Genomic DNA, 24,627 nt, shown 5'->3' with positions numbered 1-24,627 from the left:
ATAATAGCGTGTCCTTGCCCGGAGCAGCCCTGCGGGCCCTTGCGGGGTGGCGCCGCCCCGACACCCGGCCCGGCTATCTGGCAGGGCCGGTGCTCGGACACCTGGCACCCGAATGCGTGCCTGACCCGGGCGGGCCCTGCCCGGCTCACCGCCCCTAGCACGAACCGTCTGGGCGATCCTTCCCCGCGCCTGGAGTTCCATCCAGGGGAGAGGTGGAAGCGCACGCAAAAACGGGAATGGAGACGGAATGCTTTTAAACTTTATTGGTTTAGACACATAGTCTGAAAAAATACTATGCATTCCCAATTGTCAATTCATATTAAACAAGCATATACATTTGGTTATATTATTATTATTGATTTAAAATAAAAAATGAAACCATTACAGAAAGTGCTGCATCTTCAGAGAACTTTGCAACATTTTTTTCGTAGAAGATTGCTAAAACCAATCTCAGGTTCCAATATTCCTTTGGTTGTTACTTTATTTTACACATAATTTATTTTTTGTTTACAACACGTTTAGTATAGGCACACATTCTGCGTCACCGTACGGATTGCGAGGACAGAGTGCTGGAGCAGCAACGTTTTTTATAAAAGAGCTTTAATCGTACATCAGTCTATGAGAAAAAGCTAACGAGTGGTTTTGAGAAATGGGACAAATTTATTTCTTTACAAAAGTTTCCATAGATGACTTTTTGACGTACATGCTGATATACCAAAACTGCTAAATCTTTAATTACAGATAAGATTTTTCTTTTTTTTTTTTTTTACACAAATGCATATGTTCTATTTTAACCCCTTCACCGTTAGTTGGAAATAGAATAGGCAACATGGAAACGCCTCATTTGTTTGCTGCTTGTACTTTGCTAAAATACATAACAAAAAGCTGAAATGAAGGGCTTAAAGGGGCTCTAGATGCCTCAGAAAACATTTTATTTTGGAACAATTCCAGGGATCGAAACCCTTTTACCTCCCAGACTACAAGCATCCAGATTTCTCCTCCAAAAAGCATAGCCTTAGCTTCGTCATTTTACAGGAGTAAGGGTGGTATAGAAACCACTGCATATGCAAAGTACTAATAAATGTTAATTCCAAGAAGAAACAAAGATCTAATTCTGGTAACTTTTATTTTCCATAGACAAAACCAAAGTGAGCTAAAGATACAAAAAGTACACAGACAGAATTGCCTCTAAATAAAATGCTTTTCCAAATTTCCTGTAAGGCATCAAGAGGTCTTTAAGTAATCTGTTACCATGCAAAAATAGTATATTCTTTCCCAGTTTACATTCATCTTGAAGCAGTTTATTTACATATAGATCACCAGTTTGTGCTTTAAACACATGGAAAATAAATTAAAAAAAAATTAAGTTAATTTGTTTCATCCCAGAAGATTAAGTCAGATTAGTTTCTGTTATATGCAAGAATTTCATATTCATGGCAAAAATGACACTGGACTTTATTGATGCTGATACATACTTGCTAACAGTGAGGACAGATTGCAAAACAGTACTTTATCAATAACTCACCGTCTCTCTCTCACCTGATGTGCGTCAAGCATTTTAACTGGCAAATGTGCCTTTCAGGACAGAATAATGCTGTGTATTTCCTGCCAACATGGGGTTAAGACTGGTATGGTTTCTGCTCCCACTTGTGTGTACCAGACCGTTTCTGTGGCAGAATGGTATTTTCTCTGTGCAATATATTGAGCAAAGAACATACGAAACACATAGCTAAGCAATATTATCTTCCTGGAAAATGTATTTTATTCTGAGTTTTGTATATGAGCACTGGAGACAGCCTCCCAGTGGTTTCACAGGCATAGCACCAGACGCGGGAAGAACCTGCTATATTTAACACGCCCAAGACCACCGTCCCTCAGCCCGCAGCACGCTGGCTGCAGCACCCGCCGTTGGGCGAGGGTGCCAAATGCTCTGTCTGACCCGGCTGCGCGAGGCCGCTGTGCTTTCGCCGCTCCGAGCCACAGCCTGGGCGCAGGGGCTGGACTCTGACCGTGCACCCATCCCACCGGCCGTGGCAGGCTGGAGCGGTGCTTGTTTCAGTGGGCTCGCTGGATTCTTTTCATTAATTGATTGCGGAATGAAGCCCCAGGTGACAGCGACTAGTTCAAACCCCAAAGCTGTCAAGAATAGGGCTCTTTACAGGGAAAGGTAACTTGCATCACCATTTACACGCTTGAGTCTAAACTCTTTCAGTAAGATGAATATCAATAAATTAATTTTGTAATTAGTTATTTTGAGGGGGAAAAAAACCCCACACTGGTTACTGAACAGCCCTGGGGATTCTTCCTTGGTAGGCACAACAAGTATTTCAGTTTAAGAAAGCTCAATGCAAAATAAATATTCCTGCAATTTGAGGAGAAGCATGTTTGTGCCTAGCTTATATGTTACGCATGTATTCTTTTCGAGTTTTAATCTCTTACAACGTTATTACAATTACGGTGAGAGAGACTGACCTGCAGAGGAGCATCTGATTACACAAGAAAGCATTAAAGAAAGATTTAGTTTATTTATACAGCTTTTCACAGCTCTGAAAATATTCACACTTTTGGTGTAACAACCCAATTTCTCCCAAATTTTGCGTCATCCTAGTGTGGCCACGTCCCTATTTTTTCTTTCTTATTCTTTTGGTGTTCTCATCTTTGGCTCTAGTACATCTGACATTTTGCATCAAATACCAAAGAAGTACCCAGCATTATATACGTAAAGCTAACAGCCACCTAAGCTGTAAACAAACTCATACTGGCATCTTCTATACTTACACAAAGTCAGAGTTTAGTTGTCTAGAAAAGTCTGGTAAACTGAAATCAACTTAGGAGAAAAGCAAATTAAATTCATGTGGTAGAAAAAGGTCAGTGGAAAATAGCTTTTCTGTACTTAGTAGATGACTAGTTTTGCTTTTATTTAAAAAATAAGTCACATTAAAACAGACAGGAAATTGTATTGAATCTAATTCTTCATTCTTTGAAGCATGCGTATGTAATGACCGTCTTTTGGCTGATACAAAAATGAGATGAACTAGATTCCTCGGAGATGAAAATCCTTTATGACTTGACGTAAAGAGCCAGATTTTATCCAGTAATTCCTATGCCCTGTAGATGTGGCAGACACAACTTCCCCAGGGATGCTGTTGCTGCGTACATTGGTGACAAATGACTGTACAATACCATCAGGTCACAGTAGCAATATTTCTTACTTGCTTTGGACTGATATGAGTCATTGCACTGGAATCAAATGAGGAATCAGGCGCAAAAAGGGATTCAGACACGTACTCGCGCATTTGATAGATCAAATCACCATGTTCTTTCTGTGAGTGATGGTGTTAGCTGACAACAATTTCCTTTGTATCATTTTGTTCTGAAATCACTGCAATAAATCAGTCTTCATGTAACGCTAACTCATTAATTCAATTTATTTCATTTTGAAGCATGCAATGGAATCTCAGAGGGAAAGTAAGAGATCGTTCAGATGAAAAATTTAAACTTTTAGCTTCAAAAGTCTACAGTGGACTCCAGTTTAAGAGAGAAAATAAGTGTGCTTTCACTGTCCTAGCAAAGATGATCTAGCAGGCACAGCTCCATGCTAGTATGCACTGGTGCAACAAACAGCAGCTATTAAAATACACATACGTATTTAGGACCCTGTTTAGCAGAAGGAAGCCACCGGCAATCCAAGTATGCAAGCCACTAGACTTGTTTTCTCATTGTTTTGTACCGTGCTTTGTATCAGGAGAGAGCTCTAGAGTCTGTTCCTACTCCACGTGGGACTTAGCCCTTTCCTAATGGCTGCAGCTGGCTGTGAAATCTAAGGTTTCATCTGGAAAACTTGCTCTTTACTCCAGAGAAGGCCCTGGAAACGATGACAGCGGGCACTGAGGCTTCCAGACGCCTGAACACAGATGTTCTCTCAGCAGGCCATTCTGCAGCCACGTCCAATGTTTTACCATGCTGCGACAGCTTACAGCAGCAGCGGCTGCCACCGCCTTTCACCCACCCCTGCGCACCTTGCAGGGCAGTATTTTCTCCTCTTCCCCGGCCAGCCGAAGGATGCCCTCCGCTGCTGCACCACGGGCTGGCCTTCCTCCCAAACGAATTCATTTTGCTAAGCCCTGTTCAGAATCGCAGCTTATATACCTTGTGCTCCGTTTCTTTAGCACTGCTTCTGAAAGGGAGTTAGTCCAACCGGATGATGCAGTATTAGCAGCATGTAAAGTAATAAATTAGGAACCGGGAGCACACGGGTTAATGTGAACTCCCACAGAAAGCTGCCACAGAGCCAGCGATGCTTTTGCAACCTTCTCGGTTTGAGCAGTTCAGATGTCCGTGAGTGTACTGAAGGCGGCCCTAATGCAAAATCAGCACGCCGTGTATAAACTGAGTTCAGATGAAAAGGAAAGAGAGGGAATTCTAGCCTAGTGCTTCCTACCCTGTTCATGTAATTTCCAGGTAATGTTAATCTGTTCGATGTAATATACTCATAGGTCTACTAAGTACAAATAGTGGGAGATTCATTCCTGTTTGTATTCTGGTTGTTAGGTAGGTCATTAATGATTAAAACAAATCAATGCCAATTATGTCTTGGAAAATACAAAAACTATCACTTAATATATAAAACAATATCCAGCTTGAAGTTGCAGATCAGGGAAAATAGACTTTCATCATCGATCACTGATTGTTTGAGGTAGACCACATTATTGAATTATCCACAATTTTAGTTTCTAATGTATTAGTTTATGTACAATCTAGTATCAACAGACATACGTGAAATTTTCTCTGTTTGAATTAGAAGTGTTTATAGTTATTAATAAGGTACATTTTCATAATTTACTTGGTCATAGACTGAAATTTCCATATGTTTTGTGGCAATTTAGCATAATTCTTAGTAGTACCCTACTGTGTACATAGAGTAAAAAATAAACTATCACACCTGATGGAAAAAGAAGGAAAAATGTGGTTAGTGCTGACATCCTAGAAAAATTAAATGCTCAAATGTAAGATTCAGATGCTTATCCGTTTCAGCTGTGTCATTCTGGCTCTGTACTTTTGAGTATTATTCTAATATTGCTACGAAGTCCATTATTCAGAAGATCCTTGCGGTGATTTCAGATGGAGATGCTTGAATATAGCTCTTCTATTTGTTTTTTGAAGTAATCTCTTAGTTCTGGTCTCTTAGCCTTCAACGTTGGTGTCAACAAACCGTTTTGTACTGAGAACATATCAGAGTGAATATAAATAGCTTTGACCTAAAATAAAAGAGGGATATATTTATAGTGAAAATTACAGGTGCCTCCCTTAATAAGCATAACTCCTTACGCCAGCCTTGCTGCGGTTACCTCTGGCTGTGCCTGGAGCCCAGGGGACCCTTCCGCCAGGTCCTCAGGATTTTCCTCACCTGCCCAAGTTTTCCAAGGTGTCACTAACTTCCCCCCACACCCCTCGGTGCTCTCTGCTCTCCTGCCTGTTCTCCCGTGTCCGCGCTGACCCGCCAGCCAGCCAGCGCAGAAGGGAGCTCTCCGAGAGAATGTGGTCATAAACCCCTTCTCCGTGTGACACCAAGGCCAAAACACAGCGAGGCAGAGTGCAAGGGACCACGTCAGCGTGTGTGATGTTCTACCTGGCAGTACAACAGGGAGGGAGGGAGCCCTTCTAAGAGCCATCACCCCCACTGCACAGCAAAAGTAAGGAAGCAGCACTAATTCGGTCGTGCAAAATTATCGTGAAGTTTTGCAGGCACAAGGAGTGTACATGGTGATCATCTTTAAAGATGAACTGATGGTGGCTTACTAGCTAATTAAAATGATATAAAATCATTCAGCCTAGGCAAAGGGGTTGTGCAAGGCGGCCCTTGTTAGCGGTGGTGTCTCTGAGCACAGCGGGGAGCCTGGCAGCGCAGATGGGAGCGAGCTTTTTCCTTCCAGTGTGTTTATGGGAGTGCCTGTGTGGGAGAAGGCAGAGAACTGCTGCGTGACTGGTCATAGTCCACCGATTTAAGACAAAATTCCCCAGCCATCTGCTGCTTTTGTGACTCTCCAAGCCAGACCGGTTTGCATTTTGCTAGACTGGGAGTTGCAGGAACATAGACTGAGAATCAGATTTTAAATTCCCATTAGATACGTGATTCCTTTTTCCCCTGCAAGCATTGCGGTCCAGTTCCTCCCCCAGTGACGCCCTTCACAAAATCAGTGTTCGTGCTGCTGATGCCTCCCCCACTTGGCTGCAGAAGCCATAGTTGCCATTTCTAGCGCAGCGGTCCAGGCTCAGGCCCCTGGCGCTGCAGACCGGGATGTGGCTCTTTCCCAGACGTGGGATCCCATCCCACAGGAATATTAGCCGTAATACCTGGCTCAAAGGTTGGTTTTAAGATTACGTATTGCAACAGAGACTGAATTTTGAAGCCCTTTAGTTCTGAAATGTGAAATGTTCATTCTTAACTTTTAGAAAGGTGGCAAGGCTTTCCTCGCTACTTTATTAATTGCAAACTGCTGGTAGAATAGATTACTTGAGGATATCTCACACTGTGAAGACTATGGCAGGAGCAAACAAGACTTATTACCACAGACAATTATGTGCATTACAAATGCGCTTTATATTGAATTTAATTTTTAAATTATTTTCTTTTTACTATCATTTCATTTGCATGTGTAACTGAGAAATAAAAAAATAACAAGTTTATGTTTAATGGTGCTTCTGCTGCACTCAGATATGGTGAACTACTCATTAGAATTACCACCCAGAAACAGCCTAAACAAAAGCAGAAAGGCCTTTGCTGATTGCATGTAATGACTAAGATCTTCATTATTTTAACAGAAATAAGCATTTAACATTGTAACATGTGATGGATTTTATTTTTTTTTAACTGTGTCTTTAATGCTGTGTAATCTCTGGCTGATTTTGGATCTCTCCTCAAGTGTTTGTAGCCCTGTTGCAGAAATATTTACACAAGCACCAGAAAATAATTAGTGCACAGGCTGAAAATAAATAAACGAGCAGCATTTCCTAGGTCAGTCATAAGAATGGTAATTAGCGACCCAGTTTCTTTACAGTGCTTTCAGTGGCAGAAGCATCAGTCCTACAGATATTTACCTTGACTTCTGGTTGTCAGACTGGAGATTATCCATGTCCCTGGATTAGATTTTTACCTCCGCACCCAAAACTTTCAGTAAATTCAATTGAAATTTCAAGCGTGAGTGGAAGGCAGAATCACATGTATATATTTTTCAGAGGAACAAATACAACTTGCCAGCAGTGTGCGGCTGCAACAACGAAATGTAGTAACATAACAAATGCTGACAAATCCCCATTCAGTACAAATGGTCACATTGCTCGCCTGACCCCCCCAGAATAATGTATTAATTGTTTCATTTTACCTGCTCAAAGGAATGGAGTCCACTCTCCTTACCTAACCGTACCATGTCTTCCATTATCGCTTGCTGCAGTTCCTGGGTTAAAACACATAAATTGCTCATGAAACAGCAGAGTCAACCTTACGCACAGTTAATGTCATTGTTCATCATGAAAACGTGTTTCAGAGTAAAGTTCAAGCACCTTATTGATAATTAATACATAATTAGAAAATATTATATTAAAGAAATGTACAAATGTTAAACTTGAGTGTGGTGGTGTGAACTGTGTCCTCAGTATGGAAAGTACGGTTAGATAGATGCTTAAATTTGCAATCCGTCAATCGCTTGCCAGACTTGGCTGCAGCATCATTTCCCACAGACACCAGTGGGATGGTTCAGTGACATCAGCGTCCATCGATGTGATCCAACTGAGTTATTAGAGAGCATGTGTAAATAAGGCTGCGGTCCTTATTTGGGACATCTAAAGAAACACACACGACCTCTCCTAGTGCCGTCCTGCTGTTCCCTGCCAGACAGACCCTTGGTGCCCCAGTGCAGGAGGCTGCAGAGAGCTGTACCGTCAGTCAGCACACATCCCTGTATCCAGGTCAACCCTGCTTGATTTCAGTGAGGAAATCATTCTTGTCACTGAGATCATTAACAGACACCTACTCTAACTAGGTTATGCTACAGTGAAAAAAATGTCTTTCCTGCAAATAGATAGAAAGGCAAACCTTATTTTTACAGAGTTCTGCATATGTTCCATCGAACCCTCTTTTCTTTGCCCAGCCTGGCATAACTTCGGAATCGGGCACAACAATTCCCACCAGAAAGGCCTGTAGGTGAAGGAGAAGGAGAGCTGCAGGCAAAAGCTGAACATTAAGGCTCTACATTAAAGTGAACATACAAACCGGCTGAATTTGATATGTGCTTATCACTTCCTGTTTCATTACATCAATAATTTGCTAACATGACATAGTGACGTCTGTTTTGGTGCCTTTGCCTTTTCCTCAGATAAAACTGTTCTCTCTGACTGTTCCTGCATTTGCCAACAATTTTAACACCTCAGCTGGGGTTGTGTTCTGCTCGGACATTATTTAGATTACTTTTTACATAAGCCAGAGCAGAACGTAGCCCGTATCATTTCTACACATGCAATTTGTAGGCCTGTGAGTCTCAGGCAAACTCCAATGCCAAAGGAAGCCTCACGTTTGTGGCCAGTGAATGCAGAGGAATGAAGTGCAATGGTTTCAGAAGCTGTACACGTTTGTATAAACATGCAAACAAATGGGACAAGATTGGTCAAAATGGGTAGGCAGTGGTTGTGGAGCAGCGGTGGCTTTGCATTCCTCTGGCTCACGGCATGCAATGCGCCCAAGGAGTGCGCTGGAGGCCCAAGGGGTGACACTGAAGCAAATGGAAAGGCTGGAGCTTTGGCCACAGCGTCCTCCAAGCTGCTGAGGGGCAAACAGCAGCTGAGCTCCTGCGTGGCTGGCAGCCAGCTCCAGCGCAGGAGGGAGACGTCAGGGCAAAACCATGGCATGATCCACTCACACTTTCCCCTCATCCGTGCCCAGCTCTCCATCTTCTATTTACAAAGAATAAAGTAAAAGTTTCTGAAGATTTAGTTTTTACCTGCAGGCTGTCTCCATGGACGTAGATCTGGGCAACAGGGTCACTGCGGATATAGATATTCTCTATCTTCTCTGGTGCAATATATTCTCCCTGAGCGAGTTTAAATATATGCTTTTTCCGATCAATAATTTTAAGAGTCCCATTCTGTTAGGAGAAAGAAATGAGATGCTCTCAGATAAGCTATTTAACCACAGAGACAGTAAGCAGTCTGGTTTTAGCAGATCTCTTTGAATTGCCAGAAAATGCTTCACTGACATATTGAGCTTATTCTACAAAACATAAAATTCATCCTTTGTAAAGATACATCTGCTTGGAAATTTAAGTTTGGTATTTGAAAATTTCCATGGGATAATACAATCGACATGACTACGGATCTGCTCCATACGCACAGGCAGCCATTTCCCAATGTCTCCAGTGTGAAGCCAGCCCTCCTGGTCCAGTGCTTCAGTTGTCTTCTCTTCATCTTTCAGATAACCTTTGAAAACATTTGGTCCTTTCACACATATCTGCAAAAGAGTCAGAGTTGCTGATAAATTATTTTATTATTCTGCTGTAAATACTAACAAGTTAAACAGTAATTAACTAAAATAAAAATGTTTTAAAAGTTGACTTAATGGCTGCGCTCCACGAAACTAAAATATATTTTGTTATAAAATTACTTATGGATTTTTTCAGACTAATGGGAGTTAGTTTTTCAGACTAATACGAAGCAGGGATTGCAAAACTGATATGCTTGAAGTTGATTCGCATTCAGCTTGCAGTTAAAAAAACCCAAAGTTATTTCAATAAGTTTAATTTATGTGCAATGTGGAAATAACAGCAATGTAGAAATCACACAATTCAGCTCTTCTTAGTTGAACTAATTAATTCAGTCTTAGCTGTTAAAGTAATCAGGCATGGCATTGGCTGGAAGTACTGGCACAGCCCCTGTTTAATTAATGCTTTGCTGCTCTGTTGCTGAATTGACGTTTTCCTTTCCTGGTTGTTATATGTAACGCATCAGCAACCATGCACCTTACAAAGGTAAAATGCTTCTATAACTACTTAACACAGTGTTAACTAGTGAGTATTTGATATAAAAATTTGATTTTCTACCTCTCCTTCTCCTTTGGAAGCAAAATAATTCAGCTCTTCCACATCCTTCAATCTGATTAAGTTACAGGGCAAAGGGGCTCCTACATGACCTGGAAATCAAAGTTATCAAGTCACTTGTCATCTCTCCTATAAACAATAATTAGTGTTTATTATTAGTTGCTTGTGTAGTTGCAGATACACTGGATGTTCTTGCAGGAGCTGTGTCTGTGTGCAGAAATAATTTCCTCATTTAATGTTTTGAACTATGAAGACGAAATACACAACCATCCTATTTGGATATAAACCCTATTGTCAAATGTTGACATACAGACTGGAAAGGCTTCCCCTTTTTTTGAGCTTAGCTCATTCTAAAAGCACACAAAGCTCTGGACTCCCATCACGTTAATGACTCTCAATTATTTTAACCCGGGAATACCAACTGCAGTGACATTATGCTGAACACATTTCCCCCCACCCCTACAGTTTCTCCAAAGATGACATGAGGACACAGTCTGCTGTAGCCGACAAGTGCTGCTAGAGCACCGTGGTGTTCCAGACAGTCCTGTTTCCCCCAGAAACAGCCGCTGGGGAAGATGGACTGGAAAGGGGAGTCCCAGCTGCACCGCAGCCCTTTGTGCACAGTCGCTCTCAGGGGCTGAGGTCTCATTTTGCAAAGCAGCCAGATCAAAGCGTGCTGAGGATGGGGATGCGGTCGGGGTGTGAGCGGCTCTTTGCCTGGTGCTGTCAGAACACGGGCAGGGGGGTGGGGGGCAGCGAGCCCCAGGACACACCAGTATCTCCAAGGGGCTGGTTTGGGTTTGAAGAAAACCCAACAGATGGCCACTTGCGCTGGGAGAAGAAAGCATGTGCTCTTCTCTGGGCATGGAAAAATCTGGGTTGGAAAGATGGAAGCATTTAACTGGCCAGACCCATTAATGTCCAGTGTCCAGGTTTTCCATGTGAATGGGTGTGATACCCTTTTCAAAACATTTTTTATAAATACTGATGAATTATATTAACAAGAAATTCAGCTGCAGTACTTGTATGTGTTATGTGAGTCTTGCTTAGTGCTAATTTTTATCTGATTTTGTCAAGGTTCCAGAGTTTTGAAAGCCCTGAAACATATGAAGTATGGAGTAGCGGTGGATCTGTATTCAAAGCCTGTGTTTGCTCACTAAGTACATGAATGTATCCATCTTTTCTTTGTTCTGGCATTTCATTCTAACAAATGTTGTTTTAAATTCACCTCCAGTGTTCTAGAGAGGACTCACAGCACCAGGAGTGCAGGGATGAGAGTATCACAAATAACAGCTCAACGACCAGTTCCAAATCTCCCGAGGCACAGGTGCCCAGCATCTGATCCCTGTGTATTTATTCTGGACTAGCGACACTTTCAGGAACTTTACATTTTCTGAAGATTAATTACATACTGGTGAATGTTGTGTAACACCCTGGATTTTCTAAAGAAATGCACGTTTCTTTTTTTTTTTTGGAAATGTTGGAAGAAAATAATTACCTGATGTCCAGTCACCTGGAGTTGTAAAGGTGCATCCAGCTGTGCATTCTGTTTGGCCATAGCCTTCATAAACCTGACAAAGAAACAGGTATTTTTAGAACACCACAGATGATTTCACTATTACAGAACAAAATTCTAAGAATCGCCTTCTGTTGCACAGTCCTGTGAGCTAACCCTGCCAGCTGCAGGGCACGGAGCACATCTAACCCAGGGACGCGTCCCCAGCTCTTCCTGCGCAGAAAATGTCATGTACCTGGCTATGAATGACCATGGCTCTGCAGAGCTGAAAAAAGTGAGAAGACAAGTTCAGCACTTAGCTTTTGAGTCAAGAAATATGTTACTCTATGGAAGCAAAAGTGGGGGGAAAGGTATTTTTGTGGGACATTTTGAAAATATAACTTTTAAATATTTTTTTGCCTAATTTTAGGCTCTTGAATGAGGCCTTTTCATTGCCCTGGGCTTTGTAGTCAAAGAGAAATAACGCAGTGGACATCTTAAGTGGGTTAAATTGCCATCTGAAGATTATCTTTCTCCATTTATATATAGAATAAAACATGTGTAACAAAGTTCCTAGCACACGCGCAAGCACTTTTAATTGCACATACTCAGTTAAGTGCTGAGTGGCAGGTGGGATGAGTCTATGCGCTTTTTTTGGCAGCTGCCAGCAGCGAAAGTAGCCCTTGCCTGCTGCCCCCTCCCCAGGGCCGCTGGCCGCCCCCCCTCCAGCCCCACAGCTGCGGCAGCCCCGGGGACAGCGGGGCACTGGCTCTGCCCCGAGCCCTGCAGCTTGCTGCTGCATCAGTCCTGGCAAAGCCGTCCTAAGTGCAGTTCTGAGGTTCTAACCCTTCTCCTTGCTTAAATGCAGGTGTGGTGAAAATGGATTGAATTGATTACTGCTAATGAAAAAGTCTTTGTAATTAGAAATCGCTTCACTCAGACAGTGAGCTCGGGGAGCTCAAGGACAACTGTGATGAGCAGGTAGGATTTGTCCTGAGCCCCCTGCACGAGCAAGATATGATCAGGACCATCCCAACAATAAATTTTGCATGTGGCTGTGTCGTGGTGGTGACTCCACCACACTCGTGCATCTGCCCAACATCCCCGGCATGTGTGAGCCTTATGGAGTTCATGAGAGAATGCGCGCCTGCACTTAGCCTAAACTTAAAAGTTTACATACACTAAGGTGCATAAACTATTTTTGTTTTTCACCGAGTATAAAGGCAGGCAAGCTTTGGGACTGGGCAGAAGCCTCACCCACAGGCGGACGCACCACACAGGAATTTCCCAGTTCCCAGAGACTCCTGGCACTGGCTGCAATGGGGCTCCCAGCCCAAGTGCGGGCCTGGGTGATGTTAAGGTGGTAATTGGTGATGGATCCTTTCCCTAGTCTCTAACGCTTTGCAGGAATGATTTGATGCTTCACCTTTATCGCTCTTTTATCATACTGTGCATAATAATGAGTGCTATTTCCTTTTATCATATTGCATGCTATTTTCCTTTGTTGTATTGTAACAGAATAAACTGCATTTATTCTTGCATTTGATTTGGAATTCATTTCTTGCTTGGTATCCAGTCAATCAGCAAACGAGCAAGTGCCTTTCCCAGCTAACAGTAAGTGAACAGCCCCGGGCAGCCGGGTGAGCCCACCTGGCATCCGAGGGCTGCACGGAGGAAGCCCAGGACGGTTGGAGACGCGGGGGCAGCACCGGTGACAATCATGCGAACGCACCCCCCCAGGCTCGCCTGTTTGATAGCAGGAGAAAACACAAGAAAGCATCACAAATTACTACGGATGGCAAAACCTGGGTAGGCTGCAGACCTGCGGGGAGGCAGCCTCAGCCCGCAAGAAGCACATCTGACTCTGGGGAACCCCGGGTAAAAAACAGGCTCTTCCCCCCCACCTCCTGCCCAATAATAAGCAAATTTTTTGCTTATTTGCAACTTGTCGTTCTTAATGAATTGGCTCCCAAGCCATCTAAAATAATGCTGTCCCTTTTTTAAGGCAGATGACCTTCAAATATTTCTGGAAGGCGTTACATCAATTCCTGTGTTGCAGTTTACTTCTTTCACACCCCCCTCATTTCCTTCTTCTTGTTCTAAGAGTAAAAAGAAAGCCCAGCACAAAAGAAAACAACTCCTGATTGAGCCTGCCAGTCTCGCCAGATCCTGAATCAATATGCAGCCTGGCTCGCCTCGCGTCTGCGCTCCCGGCAGCGCCGTGTGAACTCTGCTATCTTTGCACACTGAAGACAACTAATCCGCGGAAGAAAAGTACAGTCAGTTTCTTTAGTTAAAAATAAAGTGGCATGTCTCCAGATAAGTTATCCGATTGAAAAAACGAAGTAATCAGAGCCTCCTAGAGCAGTACGGAGCCTGGAAAACCTGGTTTAAAGCCAATGTTATCTTTTTTTACTGAGTAGATGTGTGGAAGACAGCAGGGCATTCTGATTTCTTTCTCTCTTGTTAAACCATGATTTACACATGCATTTTTCTCTACACCCTTGTTTTCCTAGGAAAAAAAAGCCGTTTTGAATATGCCCCGCTGAAACCGCCCTAAATCCAATTGTATCTGTGGAGAATTTGCAGAAAACTTTGGAGCAACATCTCTTTGATCAGTCACTCCTCTTCCCATGGCCGCCTTCCTGGATTCCACCCGCAGCGGGAGGAGACAGGCGGAGGTTTGATGCCACCTCTCCCCTGCCCGTTGCTGGGCCTGAGCCGGGAGAAGCCACATGTCCGTGGGGCACAGGCTGAGCCCAGTCCCCGCAGGGCAGAGCACCCAAATAAATGGCGGGGGTGACAGCTGCCCTGATGTTGGAGGCTACGATCCTGCTTCTGGGCAACTGCGCTGGGCAGAGGGCATGTGCCTCCGCACTGCATCGCATCCCTGCTCGGTGCCTGGACAGGGGCACAGCTTGTAGCCGGGAGCTGCACAAAATGGGTCCTGTTCTGCAAACAGGGGGTGTTGTGGCAAAAGCTGTCTTAGTCTGCCTTGTGCTTCTCCCTTCCCCACTGGAAAATCCTAACAGAACTGAAATTTTGGCATCTTATGCACAGTGTTTAAAATAAATGCATAAAGAAATGTGGCAAAAGTTAATGGAACAACAACCCAATGGCACAATCCATTTCATTTTTCTTGTCAATGTTTCGCTCTATTTGCTCGTGAGCAGCAGCTGCCCGCAGCTCACCATGGGGCAAGCGGCCCACGCTGGCTTCAAGGAGAACCAGGCACTGCTGCAAGAAATAACAATTCTTGGACTTCAGACTCACTTCTTAAATTGCTTACCTGTATTTTATTAAAGAAAAGTTTATCCCACAAGCTGTCATTTCTAATGATCCCATTTCGAACTTCAGCCTTTTTCCGTTTTGCAGCAAATTCCAGAATCCAGCGCTTGAGGGATGTGTCTGCCTGGCTGAAGATCTGCGGGAGCGCAGGGTGGCCGGCGGTGGCACCGGGAGAGAGAAAACGTTAGCAGTGGCTCTGAGAGCTGCAGCTGCACATCCCACCGGGGCACAGCTGGGTCAGCAGTGCAGGGCCATGAGGCTACGCTAGGGCTTCGTCAGCGGGGGCGGGGGGAGGAGTGGTTTATTTCGCTCCATTTGCTATTGTGCATGCTGTTCCTTGGGGAGCCAAAAAGAGGGCGGAGGACAGCATAGGCTTTGACTACATTTATATGACTGCTATTTCTGTATGATTTCTGTGATAGGATTCAGTGAAATCATGCCATCTGAGCAACTTGAACACCAGAGCAGGTATCGGTGCTGGCTGAAGCGGCGGTGGGGGATGCATTTACCTTGGCTTCATCACTAGCATGAACTACACCTCCACAAACAAGAAACCCCCAGTGCCCATCCCTCTAATAAGGCACCAGAACCCCTGATCCAATGGTCCTGACCTTGGGGAAAAAGTAAATCAGTAGCTTTTCCTTAAGCTCATCTTTGAGGATAAATCTTCTGAGGAATAAATATTCCCAGCTGGTCAAACAGATTTAACATGATGACCAGACATGCCTGTCTTAAACACATTTCAAGACCATCTCTTAGTTTTAAAGATTTCTAGATCCAAAGGCCAACCTCACATTTACACTCCCTAAATCCTCACAATCTTTTTGCAGTTCCTGATTTTCAGCTGTTATTGCCACCAGAAAGAGAGATTCCAATTCCAGAACTGGTTGAAGGGCACAACAAGTCCTGGTGCATCCAGGTTTGATTGGTGTTTCTGTAATGAAAAAAATCCCTCATCTCTGGAAATGTCACTAGTGACTTCAGTGAGAACAGGGCGAGATGCTAACACAGAGGAATTTCATATTAACATGAATAGCCATGTCTGCAGTCTGTGTAAATCAACATAATACAGACCTACAGATCGGAGCAGCTGTATCAGTTATGCAGGGTAAGAACATGTTTGCAGCAAAGCAGGAACAGTATCATCTGCTCAGGGAATCTCTGTGACAAAGGGAATTCTGTCACCTAAGTACAAAAGGGACATAAACTTTATGATTACAAAAAGATAAAATTAAACTCACCTTATCATACATTCTGTTTAACAGCCGTGGCACGACAGGGAAGATGGTTGGACGCAATGCTTTCATATCGTCAGACAAGAGACGAATATCTCCTTGAAAGAACCCAATTCGCCCTCCATGGCAGTAAACTACAGACTGACAAGGAGAAAAAAGAACACATGTAACCTCTTTGCTTTTAATTCCCACGGCAGAGCATCCCTCCCAAGCGCAGAAGTGCCCTTCCTGAAATTCTGCTCTCCGAGATAGGAAAAACAGGGCTTCACAAATACATATAAAAGTAACAGTAAATTTTGCACTGAATAGAAATATATGGATAGCTTTGGGCACTTCTCAGTACTGGTAATTCAGCATTCACCAAATTTGCCACTGTTTCTGGAAGAAGAAGGAAGCAAAAGCTTTTATAAGGGATTTCCCTTTATCCCTTTATTATTCCCTTTATTATCCCTGCACACGGGGGTGGAGAAGTCCAAGTTACGGTCAGATTCTGGATCTGAACTTCTCCTCTGAAGCCCAGACCTACCACAGCAGCTCACAGCATGAGCACCTACTGTCAATAAAAACGCATATTAAGAAACACCGTAAAACATACTGAGCAGCAGCTGATTTTTAGATGTTAATACTTTAGTTTTGTTTAAATTCAACAACATAGACTATGTTAAGAATACAGTGCCTGAGCCTGTATCTCAGAAATAGAAGCCCACTTTGTAGAAGGTGCTTTACTTCTATGGAAACAACAGATCCAGAAGTTTTGTACTTGGTAAGAAAACAGGCCACTTAGATGGGATCAGAGCAGACCTGGACGTGCAGGATGGGGCAGGGGAGGCTGCCTGTGATGCACCAGCTGGCAGCTGAAGCAGCAGTTCTGGCAGTCAGTAACCCTGCAGAGGACTAGTCACTAACTTGGGAAAACTGGTGGTTTATCCCTGGAGAGCATTTGGGGACCAGCATCACTACCCTGCTTTCAGAGTGGAAGCAGGAGAAGGCGTCCTCAGCACAGCACCTGTGATGCGGGAAGCCGAGCCAGCCTTCCTGAGCCCAGGCCAGCGTGCTCTGCAAGGGGTAGACCGGGAACATCAGCTCCCTTTGGTGGGCTTGTCTCCCCCAGATAACTAAAAGAGTTTAAAATTCTTTAAGAGACACCTAAGTCTTTTTGTGCTACCCCTAACAATCTCTAACAGTAACTGGAGCAGTCTTGCTGCTCTGTCATCCAGTTAGAGATTGCCTCCATCAGCTGAAACCACAGGAATTTTATGTCATGTGGGTTTAATGAACATCATGCTGCCAAACCTGTGTTTTACACTGCACGTGCATTAAAAAAAATAATGGGAAAATATAATCAGCGTGCTTGTTGGGAATTAAAACTAACTGCTAGAAATTTTTAGCTTTAAAGAATGTATCTGTATAATTTTGACTGTAAGTTCCAGGAACTAATAATGTTGGCTAAAACTAGGGATGCTGAAACAGCGCTTGCCGTTCAGAATGCTTTTGAAAATTACTTTTTAGCATTTTGGAGAAATACCTTTATATTAATGAGCTTTTTTAGCAGGGAGGATAAACCTGAACATCCTTTGGAGGCCTGTCCCTTTCAATATGGCAACATCCTGTGCAATGAGGTTATTTCAGATGTTTCTAATTTCACACACATACCCCCTTCCCCTATCAGATGACTTTTTAATAGTTATATACTTCCTTGCCTGCAAAATGGTTTGCCTGAAGAGTGGTGGCACACCGACCAACTTGCTTTACAAGGAAGGAAAGGCTGTGCTGTAATTTTCCAAATCTTTCATGGACTTTCACTTCCAATTTGCAAGATTTTTAACAGGGCAGAATATATTATTTCTGGCACAGATGTTACTAAGGAGTGGGAGGCTTATATTCGGATGCTTGTCTGACTCAAAAAGTATGCTTTCAGCCCGAAACAGTCCTCCCAGAGAAAGCACAGAGCTGCAACTGACTCCAGATCCAACCTTCCCCTGTTGGATCAGTTTTGAGTTTGAAGGCTCTCAAGCCAGGAGAACGGAGGCCATCGTCCCATCTGACTTGCCTAACACACTGGCTGCAGCACAAATCATCACCGGTCTTTTCAGAAAGAGATGTAAAAGGTCAGTTCCACGGGCCGGCATGCATTAGCACTTCTATTTGCCATTATTACAAGGGATGCTGGCTCCCCATTATTGCCTGCCGTACACTGCCCTGCCAGGAGGATCACGTGTGTCACACCATGATCTTAGTTTCCTCTTTTTCAATATCTGCAGGTTTTTTGCAGATCTGGTTATTTACGCAATAAAAGGATTTTAGCTGGTGGAGAAAACATCACGAAATTATTTTGACTCCCCCGATACCTGATCCTAGAGCGCTTTGAAAAGCTGCCCCCAAAACGGTGCCGGTTGATGAAGGGCTGTTTTCCAATCTCAGAGCCACCAGTGTAAGCTGGAGAGCCTGGGAAACTCTCCTGGAATCGCTCTGGACTCACGGCCATGTCACCAAGACCAGAGACCAGGCCCTGGTGATATGCACGTGGCACTTCTGGAGTACAAGTTTTTTTAGTGCTACAAGATATCGCTGGTTATTTAGTATTTTTTTTTTTTTTTCCGCGTGGAAAAAGGTGATTCCCACTGACACTAGGACCTTACCTGTACCATTCTCTCAAACATGTGTGCTAAAGGCAAATAGGAAATGTGTACATCCTCACAAGTAGGAGACCACTGACTCTGGAAGAAAACACAAGGAGCCCCACGAGGCCTCGTCAGTTCAGGCAGGTTTCTTACCTGTATAACTCTTTCAAACATGTGAGCCAGAGGCAGGAAGGAGATGAGCACATCGTCCTGTCTCGGAAAGATCACTTTCTGCAGGTGAAGGGCATGGGAGACAGAAAGGAAAGAAACACTGACAGGAAGACAACAAGAAAGTCATAAAACAATAAAAAGAAAAATGGCACCAGAGGAGCAAAAGGGTAAAGACTGTCAAGAGAGGAAGGGTGCAGCATACAAAGTGAAGCGTTAAGCCACAGTGTCAATGAAGCTCAGTTAGCAGGAGGAGTAAAGAGCACGGAGATGTACACAGAGGGCAATGGAGAGGCCTCTCCATGGCAGAGGGCATATCGTATCCACACAGCTCACGCTGGAAACGGAGGCTCACCCTGACAGAGAATCCCATTTTTATCCACTGCTTTCTACCACGAGGTGCTGAGACCATGCTTTGCACACCCAGCCGCACGCAGACCGCAGGATCCTGGTGCAAACCTGCAGCAGCCCCTGGGAATCAGCGGGGCTCTACGGGCACATCGGTTTTCCACATTGCACAGAGCCCGTCAGAGATTCACAGCGTTACCCAGAGTCACAGCTAGAGAATTTTTTCTTTTCCTTTGGTTAATCATTGATTTGAATCAGAAGATGTTGGAAAAATTAATGATGTTTTTTTCAGCTGCAACAATTAATGGCTTCTGTTAGTGTTTCTCATAATTTTAAGTGATTAAAATGTGATTTTAGGGGCATTATCGCTGCCCCACAGACAGGTGCAGTGGGGAAAAAGAAGGCCGGACAAATTATTCAAAACATAAAAGTGACCAAAGGCTTCAGTTTGCCAAGGTTTTAACGCTCTCTTGCAGACAGGGCTAAACAAGGGCCCCAAGAGCCTTACCTGATCCATGCCCCAGAAGGAAAATAGCCTTTCGACCTGCATTTCCAAGGGTAAGGCTTGCCATAATATTATGGATTAGAAAAACTGAAAGCTTGATTACCCAGTAACTTGCACCAAGGGCAGCGGTTAGTGGAAAATGGGTATAAAATCTATTAGCTCACAGTATTAACAGTTTATACCCACTTTGCATCTCCACTGCTGTGATGGAATCGATAGCCCGTGACCTGGGACATGGCGGTGGATGGAGGCACAGGAGGTTCTTCCTCGGGGAATATTTTATTGAAGTTAAAGCTGGGAAAGTCAGATTTGGGTATGCCCTCCCAACCATTACCTAGTAAAGTCAAACATGATTGACCACGTGGGCATTTTCAGCATCCAGTTTCATATTATTTTGTCTGTCGGTCTGAATTAAGCCATTAGGGCCTGCAGATCTATTTATACATCATTTCAAATTGGCCTCATTTTCTGCAAGCACAGTAATGTAAAACCAGTAGCATCACCAGCTATGCTGCTCTTTTTTTCCCCCACTGCTTTAAGTGCCTAGACAATAAATTATTTGGTTTTAAATTGGACCAAAATGATGACATTGAATAGTATTTCAGGTTGGCACAGTTGTCCAGTTAAATGTAAAATCAAAACAGTTTCTTGGCATTGGAGAACACCCTTATAATAAAGCTCTAGGTTCACTTAAAAAAAATTTCTATTTATAAAAATCACTGAACTAAGCAAAACTGGCACAAGAGCATGTAAACAGCAAATCTACAGTGCTACTCAGCTTGAGGTATTTTTATTTTATTAATTTATACTGCTTTCAAGGATTTTGCACCCTTGTTCGATTTCATTACTGTGGTTAGATGTTGCCCCAGTTGTGTGGATCAGCTATGGGCATTTACACTCTTGCCAACAATACTCTGGTGACAGAAGCTATCGAATTTGCAACCCCTTACACCAGACTTACGTCTCAATCTGATACCTTTGAGATTAAACAGAGTCCCACTGCCATCAGCGAACACTAAATCCATCTCTGTGGGCCACTCCTGGAAGATGCCAAGTTCCCTCAGCTCCCTCTAAATTAGTTTTTTTCTGCCCTTTGAAGCTCAGACCTATCTATGCATCAGCTTTTATTTGCGCATCGCGCTGCCTCTGAAGCCAACAAAACTCCGCAAGCTGTGAGCACGTGAGTTCAGGGGGATTTCTCACATCATGTGTCCAAGTTTCTTTATAGGAGTGTTCTGGAAATCTCAGAAAATTCAAGGATTAAGACAGTAAGAGTGCAGTATTTTCCGCACCGATGATAACACCAGCAAGGGGTAGAAGGTACCAAATTGTCTGTCCTGTGTCTACATGGCTACCTTATAGAATTGCCTGTTCACTAAATAAAAAAAATATTGATTCTTTATATTTGTTAGGTACAAGCCGTATGAAATCCTTAATATGTTGTACTAAAGCAATTCTGTGTTCTGTATCATTTCTAAACACAAGCTTACACGTCGCATGAAACCGATTATATAGGTATTTGGCTAGTACTATGCTTTTTAAAAAATATGTATAGCAGAAACCGAGATATAATTTAGTATCAATGAAATTAAACGTTCTTTTAAAAAACATGCCTGTTCTTATACATACACACACTCCATATGCAGAGAGCTTTGACAGAAATGAGGGCATTGTGTGGTTATGACGGGACACCAAGAGCACAAGCGGACACTGTACTCTTTTTCTCAAGCACTGGTTGCAGGGCTTGTTTGCTCTCCTAATCCTTCAAAAGGAGTTAATTGATTTACAGGAGCCAGTGCCGCTCCTCTGAAGCGCTTTGCGCCCTACAGAGCCCAGGAGCCAGTGCTGGAAAGGGGGTTTAATGCCCTCCAGTGCTGTAAGCTCAGACTTGCTCCCATTTCCAAGGATTTGGCCCTCTGAGTAAAAGACGTTTCACCGCTTATCTGCAAGAGCATACTCCCAGCCCATGCAGGGGCACACCTTAACCCACACACTCTGCACATGGCAACATTTTCTAGATCAGGGTATTCACCTCCGTCACTTTCAAAAAGCCTGAAAAATCAGCAACCACGTTCCCATGAGTCAGCATAGCACCTTTGGGGTTTCCTGAAAGGAGACAAAAAGTGATTTTAAAAGATGACCCAGTAGACAATTTCCAAAAGCTTAACAAAAACCAAACCAAGAAATGGTTAAAATATTAAGTTCTCTTTTTTGATTTTAAAACTTATGTAATTTTTGCAGTCATTTCTGTGCAGTAACATGCACCAAAAGCACTTACTACAATACCCAAAATTTAACAAAACGATACGACAAACACTAATATTTCTATTGGAGACTCTGAGCAAGTTTCCACCTGGAATAGCCCAACTGCAATTTATAAGAGCACTCAGATGGAGACACTTGACAAGCACGGCCATCCGACCCAGCTGGCTGTTCTTGACTAAGAACGATCTGGAATACCAACAAACCCCATCTCAAAGGCTCTTGAGCTCCGACTTAGCCAGTGCACTGGATAACCCAAACAATGCAGAAAACCAGTAATACATGGTGAAAATCAGGTTACAAGAAGACTCTATGAGACTGCAGTTAAGGAAAGTCATTAATATTATCAGCAGCAGTGTAGAGGTGTCCTGGAGACACACCAAACCCATCATGGAGCCGGCAAAGCCCCCATGTCACATCCCAGTGCTGGGCACTGTGCCTGCAGCGTTTCACCCGCTGCCTGTGTGGCCACCTCCACACTGTCAATATTTGCTTTTGCACCCTCTTTTCTCTTCTGAGCCAAGAATTCCCCTTTGCACCAGGACACATCTTTCTGTACACCAAAATAGGGAGTTTGTTAAGCAGCAAATGCCCAGGCTGAAACCTCAGGGCACAAAAACCAGAGCCAAGGGCCCCATCTGAAACGCGCTGCTTGCAGTGCTGGCATGGGGGCTCTGCACGTCCTTCTGTCATGGAACTGTCCCTTTTTCAGCACCCTCAAAGGGTTTATTGCCAAAAAGAAGATGTAGCTCAGCTTGAATAAAGATTACAGAGCCAGTCTCTCTCTTCAGCATGTTTCTAAGCAGATTGTTTTAATTCGATCACACTGCTGCAGCACGGCTCCTGCCACACCGTGCAGAAGCAGCTCAGAGGAGCTTTACCTGCAGGTCCCCTGCCAGCCCCGCACGGAGGGCACGGGGATGCGCCAGGGGCTTTGCCATGCTCTTACAGTCAACGATGGATACAACAGCCTCGCAAAATTGTAAATCGCCCAGAATTTTATTCTGGCTTCCTCAGATTAGGAAGGGGCAATGGTGTTTTGTGAACCAGTTTCAGCACAGGCAAATATGCTTAATCCTTTCGGATTCAGATGAGTTTGCGGCTGCATGGCTGGCAGCCCTAGGGTGCAGGCATGCACCCACGTGGCACAGCCTGGCTGAGGTCCTGCTCCAGTGCTGAGCCCTGTGCCCTGCCAGCTCAACTGACATTGCTTCTACTCAGCCTCTCAAAAAACTAAATAAAGGCCCCAAACAAAAGTAGTAATTATTGCACACATTTATTGCACTGAAGCAGGACATTTTGAACACAATGTATTTTAGTGAAAATCCGTATTTGAGATTCCAGGTGCCGTTGAGTAATTCCGTTCCCAATACTTGCAGATGAACACAACGCACAGGAGGGTGTTTAGGCCATCAGAAGCCCAGAGGTGAAGCTAGGGCTGACATCTTTGCCAACCACAACTGCTCCTGTCCTAACACGTTGTACCAGACAGGCTTGCAGGCACCAGCTCAGCCAGGCAGGCTTCATTTCAAGGTGTCTGTTTTCACAGCTGGGTGCACACATGGATCCAGACCTCAAGAAAACTCCACAAACTAATGTCAGTTGTAAATACACGCCAACAACCCAGAAATTACTCGTGTTATTTTACTTGTGTCTAGTCAAATATGCATGTCTAGCCCCTGCAACTCTACAAGTAGTCATACTCCCGCAGCATCGCACAAGTTTCTCTGCATCAGCACCCAGCAGGTCACACACTGGTGGAGGGGATGTGCTTAGTACTGGTTTGGAAATTCAAAACTGTGCCCTCCAGCTATACAAACAGCGGATCTGGCTCCTGCACCTTGATGCAGCTCTTCAGACTTCTTTTGGAAGGTTTCTCAAATGCTTTGAGACCTCAGACTCATTTACTTACTCCACCTCTGACATTAATGCAAATTCAGTACCTCTGCTCAGCTCACCATGACACACTGGAAGCAGCGTGAATGTCCTGACTCCTTCCTCTGTGTCCCATCTGCAGCAGGTTCAGTGTCCTGGACAGGCTACAGCGTTAATGGTGTCAAAGCAGAGCAGCAGTGTTAGAGCCAGGATAGCCTTCACCAGGAGAAATCCAGAATAAAACCATCCTGCCACAGGGGAGCTGCAGCTTTTTGGGCTGGGGAATTTTTAACCTTCTTCAGTAGTTTTGTTTCAAGAGTTAACCTAGCGAAACAGGTGCCCCTTGCTACAAGCCCTTTCCCAGAATTACCACTCCAAGAGAAAAAAAGGTGGCACTGATACTGTTTTTTTTTTTAAAAAAAATATATAAAAAAATCAACGCCAGATCTGTATCACTGCTCTCAAGTTTGAATTTCCTCGTCAAGACATGCCTTGTGTGTGTTCGTATGGAAACGGGCGCACTGTGATCCCCATCAGTTAATAGCCCGGGTATGGCAGTTTCTCCTTATCTTGGTGCCAGGCTGGTTTGACAGTTCTCATAAGCAACAGAGGAACCTGTTCCACATCGTTAAATGGCTCTTTCAAGTAGCAGCTCCAGCACTAACTTGGTGGCATGATCCATCAGTATTTTGGGATGTAAGCACCTTCCTCCTGCTGGGAGCCTCCGGCACTCAGGGATATCCAC

General features: G+C 43.9%; 1 protein-coding gene across 3 annotated transcripts in view; it reads right to left on the bottom strand.

The window, feature by feature from the left end:
* Positions 1–249: 249 nt before the first annotated feature.
* Positions 250–24,627, bottom strand: part of ACSL6 (acyl-CoA synthetase long chain family member 6) — a 60,371-nt gene continuing 35,993 nt past the window's right edge. Inside the window, exons 10-21 of one of the 3 annotated variants that reach the window (XM_037397835.1) lie at positions 21,778–21,851; positions 18,743–18,955; positions 16,110–16,244; positions 14,870–15,004; positions 13,231–13,326; positions 11,584–11,656; positions 10,089–10,177; positions 9,383–9,499; positions 8,994–9,137; positions 8,093–8,194; positions 7,383–7,454; positions 250–5,258 (exon numbers count right to left, since the gene is read on the bottom strand). In XM_037397835.1, the coding sequence (XP_037253732.1) occupies positions 5,118–5,258; positions 7,383–7,454; positions 8,093–8,194; positions 8,994–9,137; positions 9,383–9,499; positions 10,089–10,177; positions 11,584–11,656; positions 13,231–13,326; positions 14,870–15,004; positions 16,110–16,244; positions 18,743–18,955; positions 21,778–21,851 (1,391 nt within the window). In that variant the 3' untranslated portion in view covers positions 250–5,117. The remainder of the gene's footprint in view (positions 5,259–7,382; positions 7,455–8,092; positions 8,195–8,993; positions 9,138–9,382; positions 9,500–10,088; positions 10,178–11,583; positions 11,657–13,230; positions 13,327–14,869; positions 15,005–16,109; positions 16,245–18,742; positions 18,956–21,777; positions 21,852–24,627) is intronic. The other 2 variants (XM_037397837.1, XM_037397836.1) reach the window with 2 other exon arrangements.

The sequence above is a fragment of the Falco rusticolus genome, chromosome 8 (genome assembly GCF_015220075.1).
Source record: "Falco rusticolus isolate bFalRus1 chromosome 8, bFalRus1.pri, whole genome shotgun sequence".
Lineage (NCBI taxonomy): Eukaryota > Metazoa > Chordata > Aves > Falconiformes > Falconidae > Falco > Falco rusticolus.
This window is presented reverse-complemented; position numbering and strand designations above follow the sequence as displayed.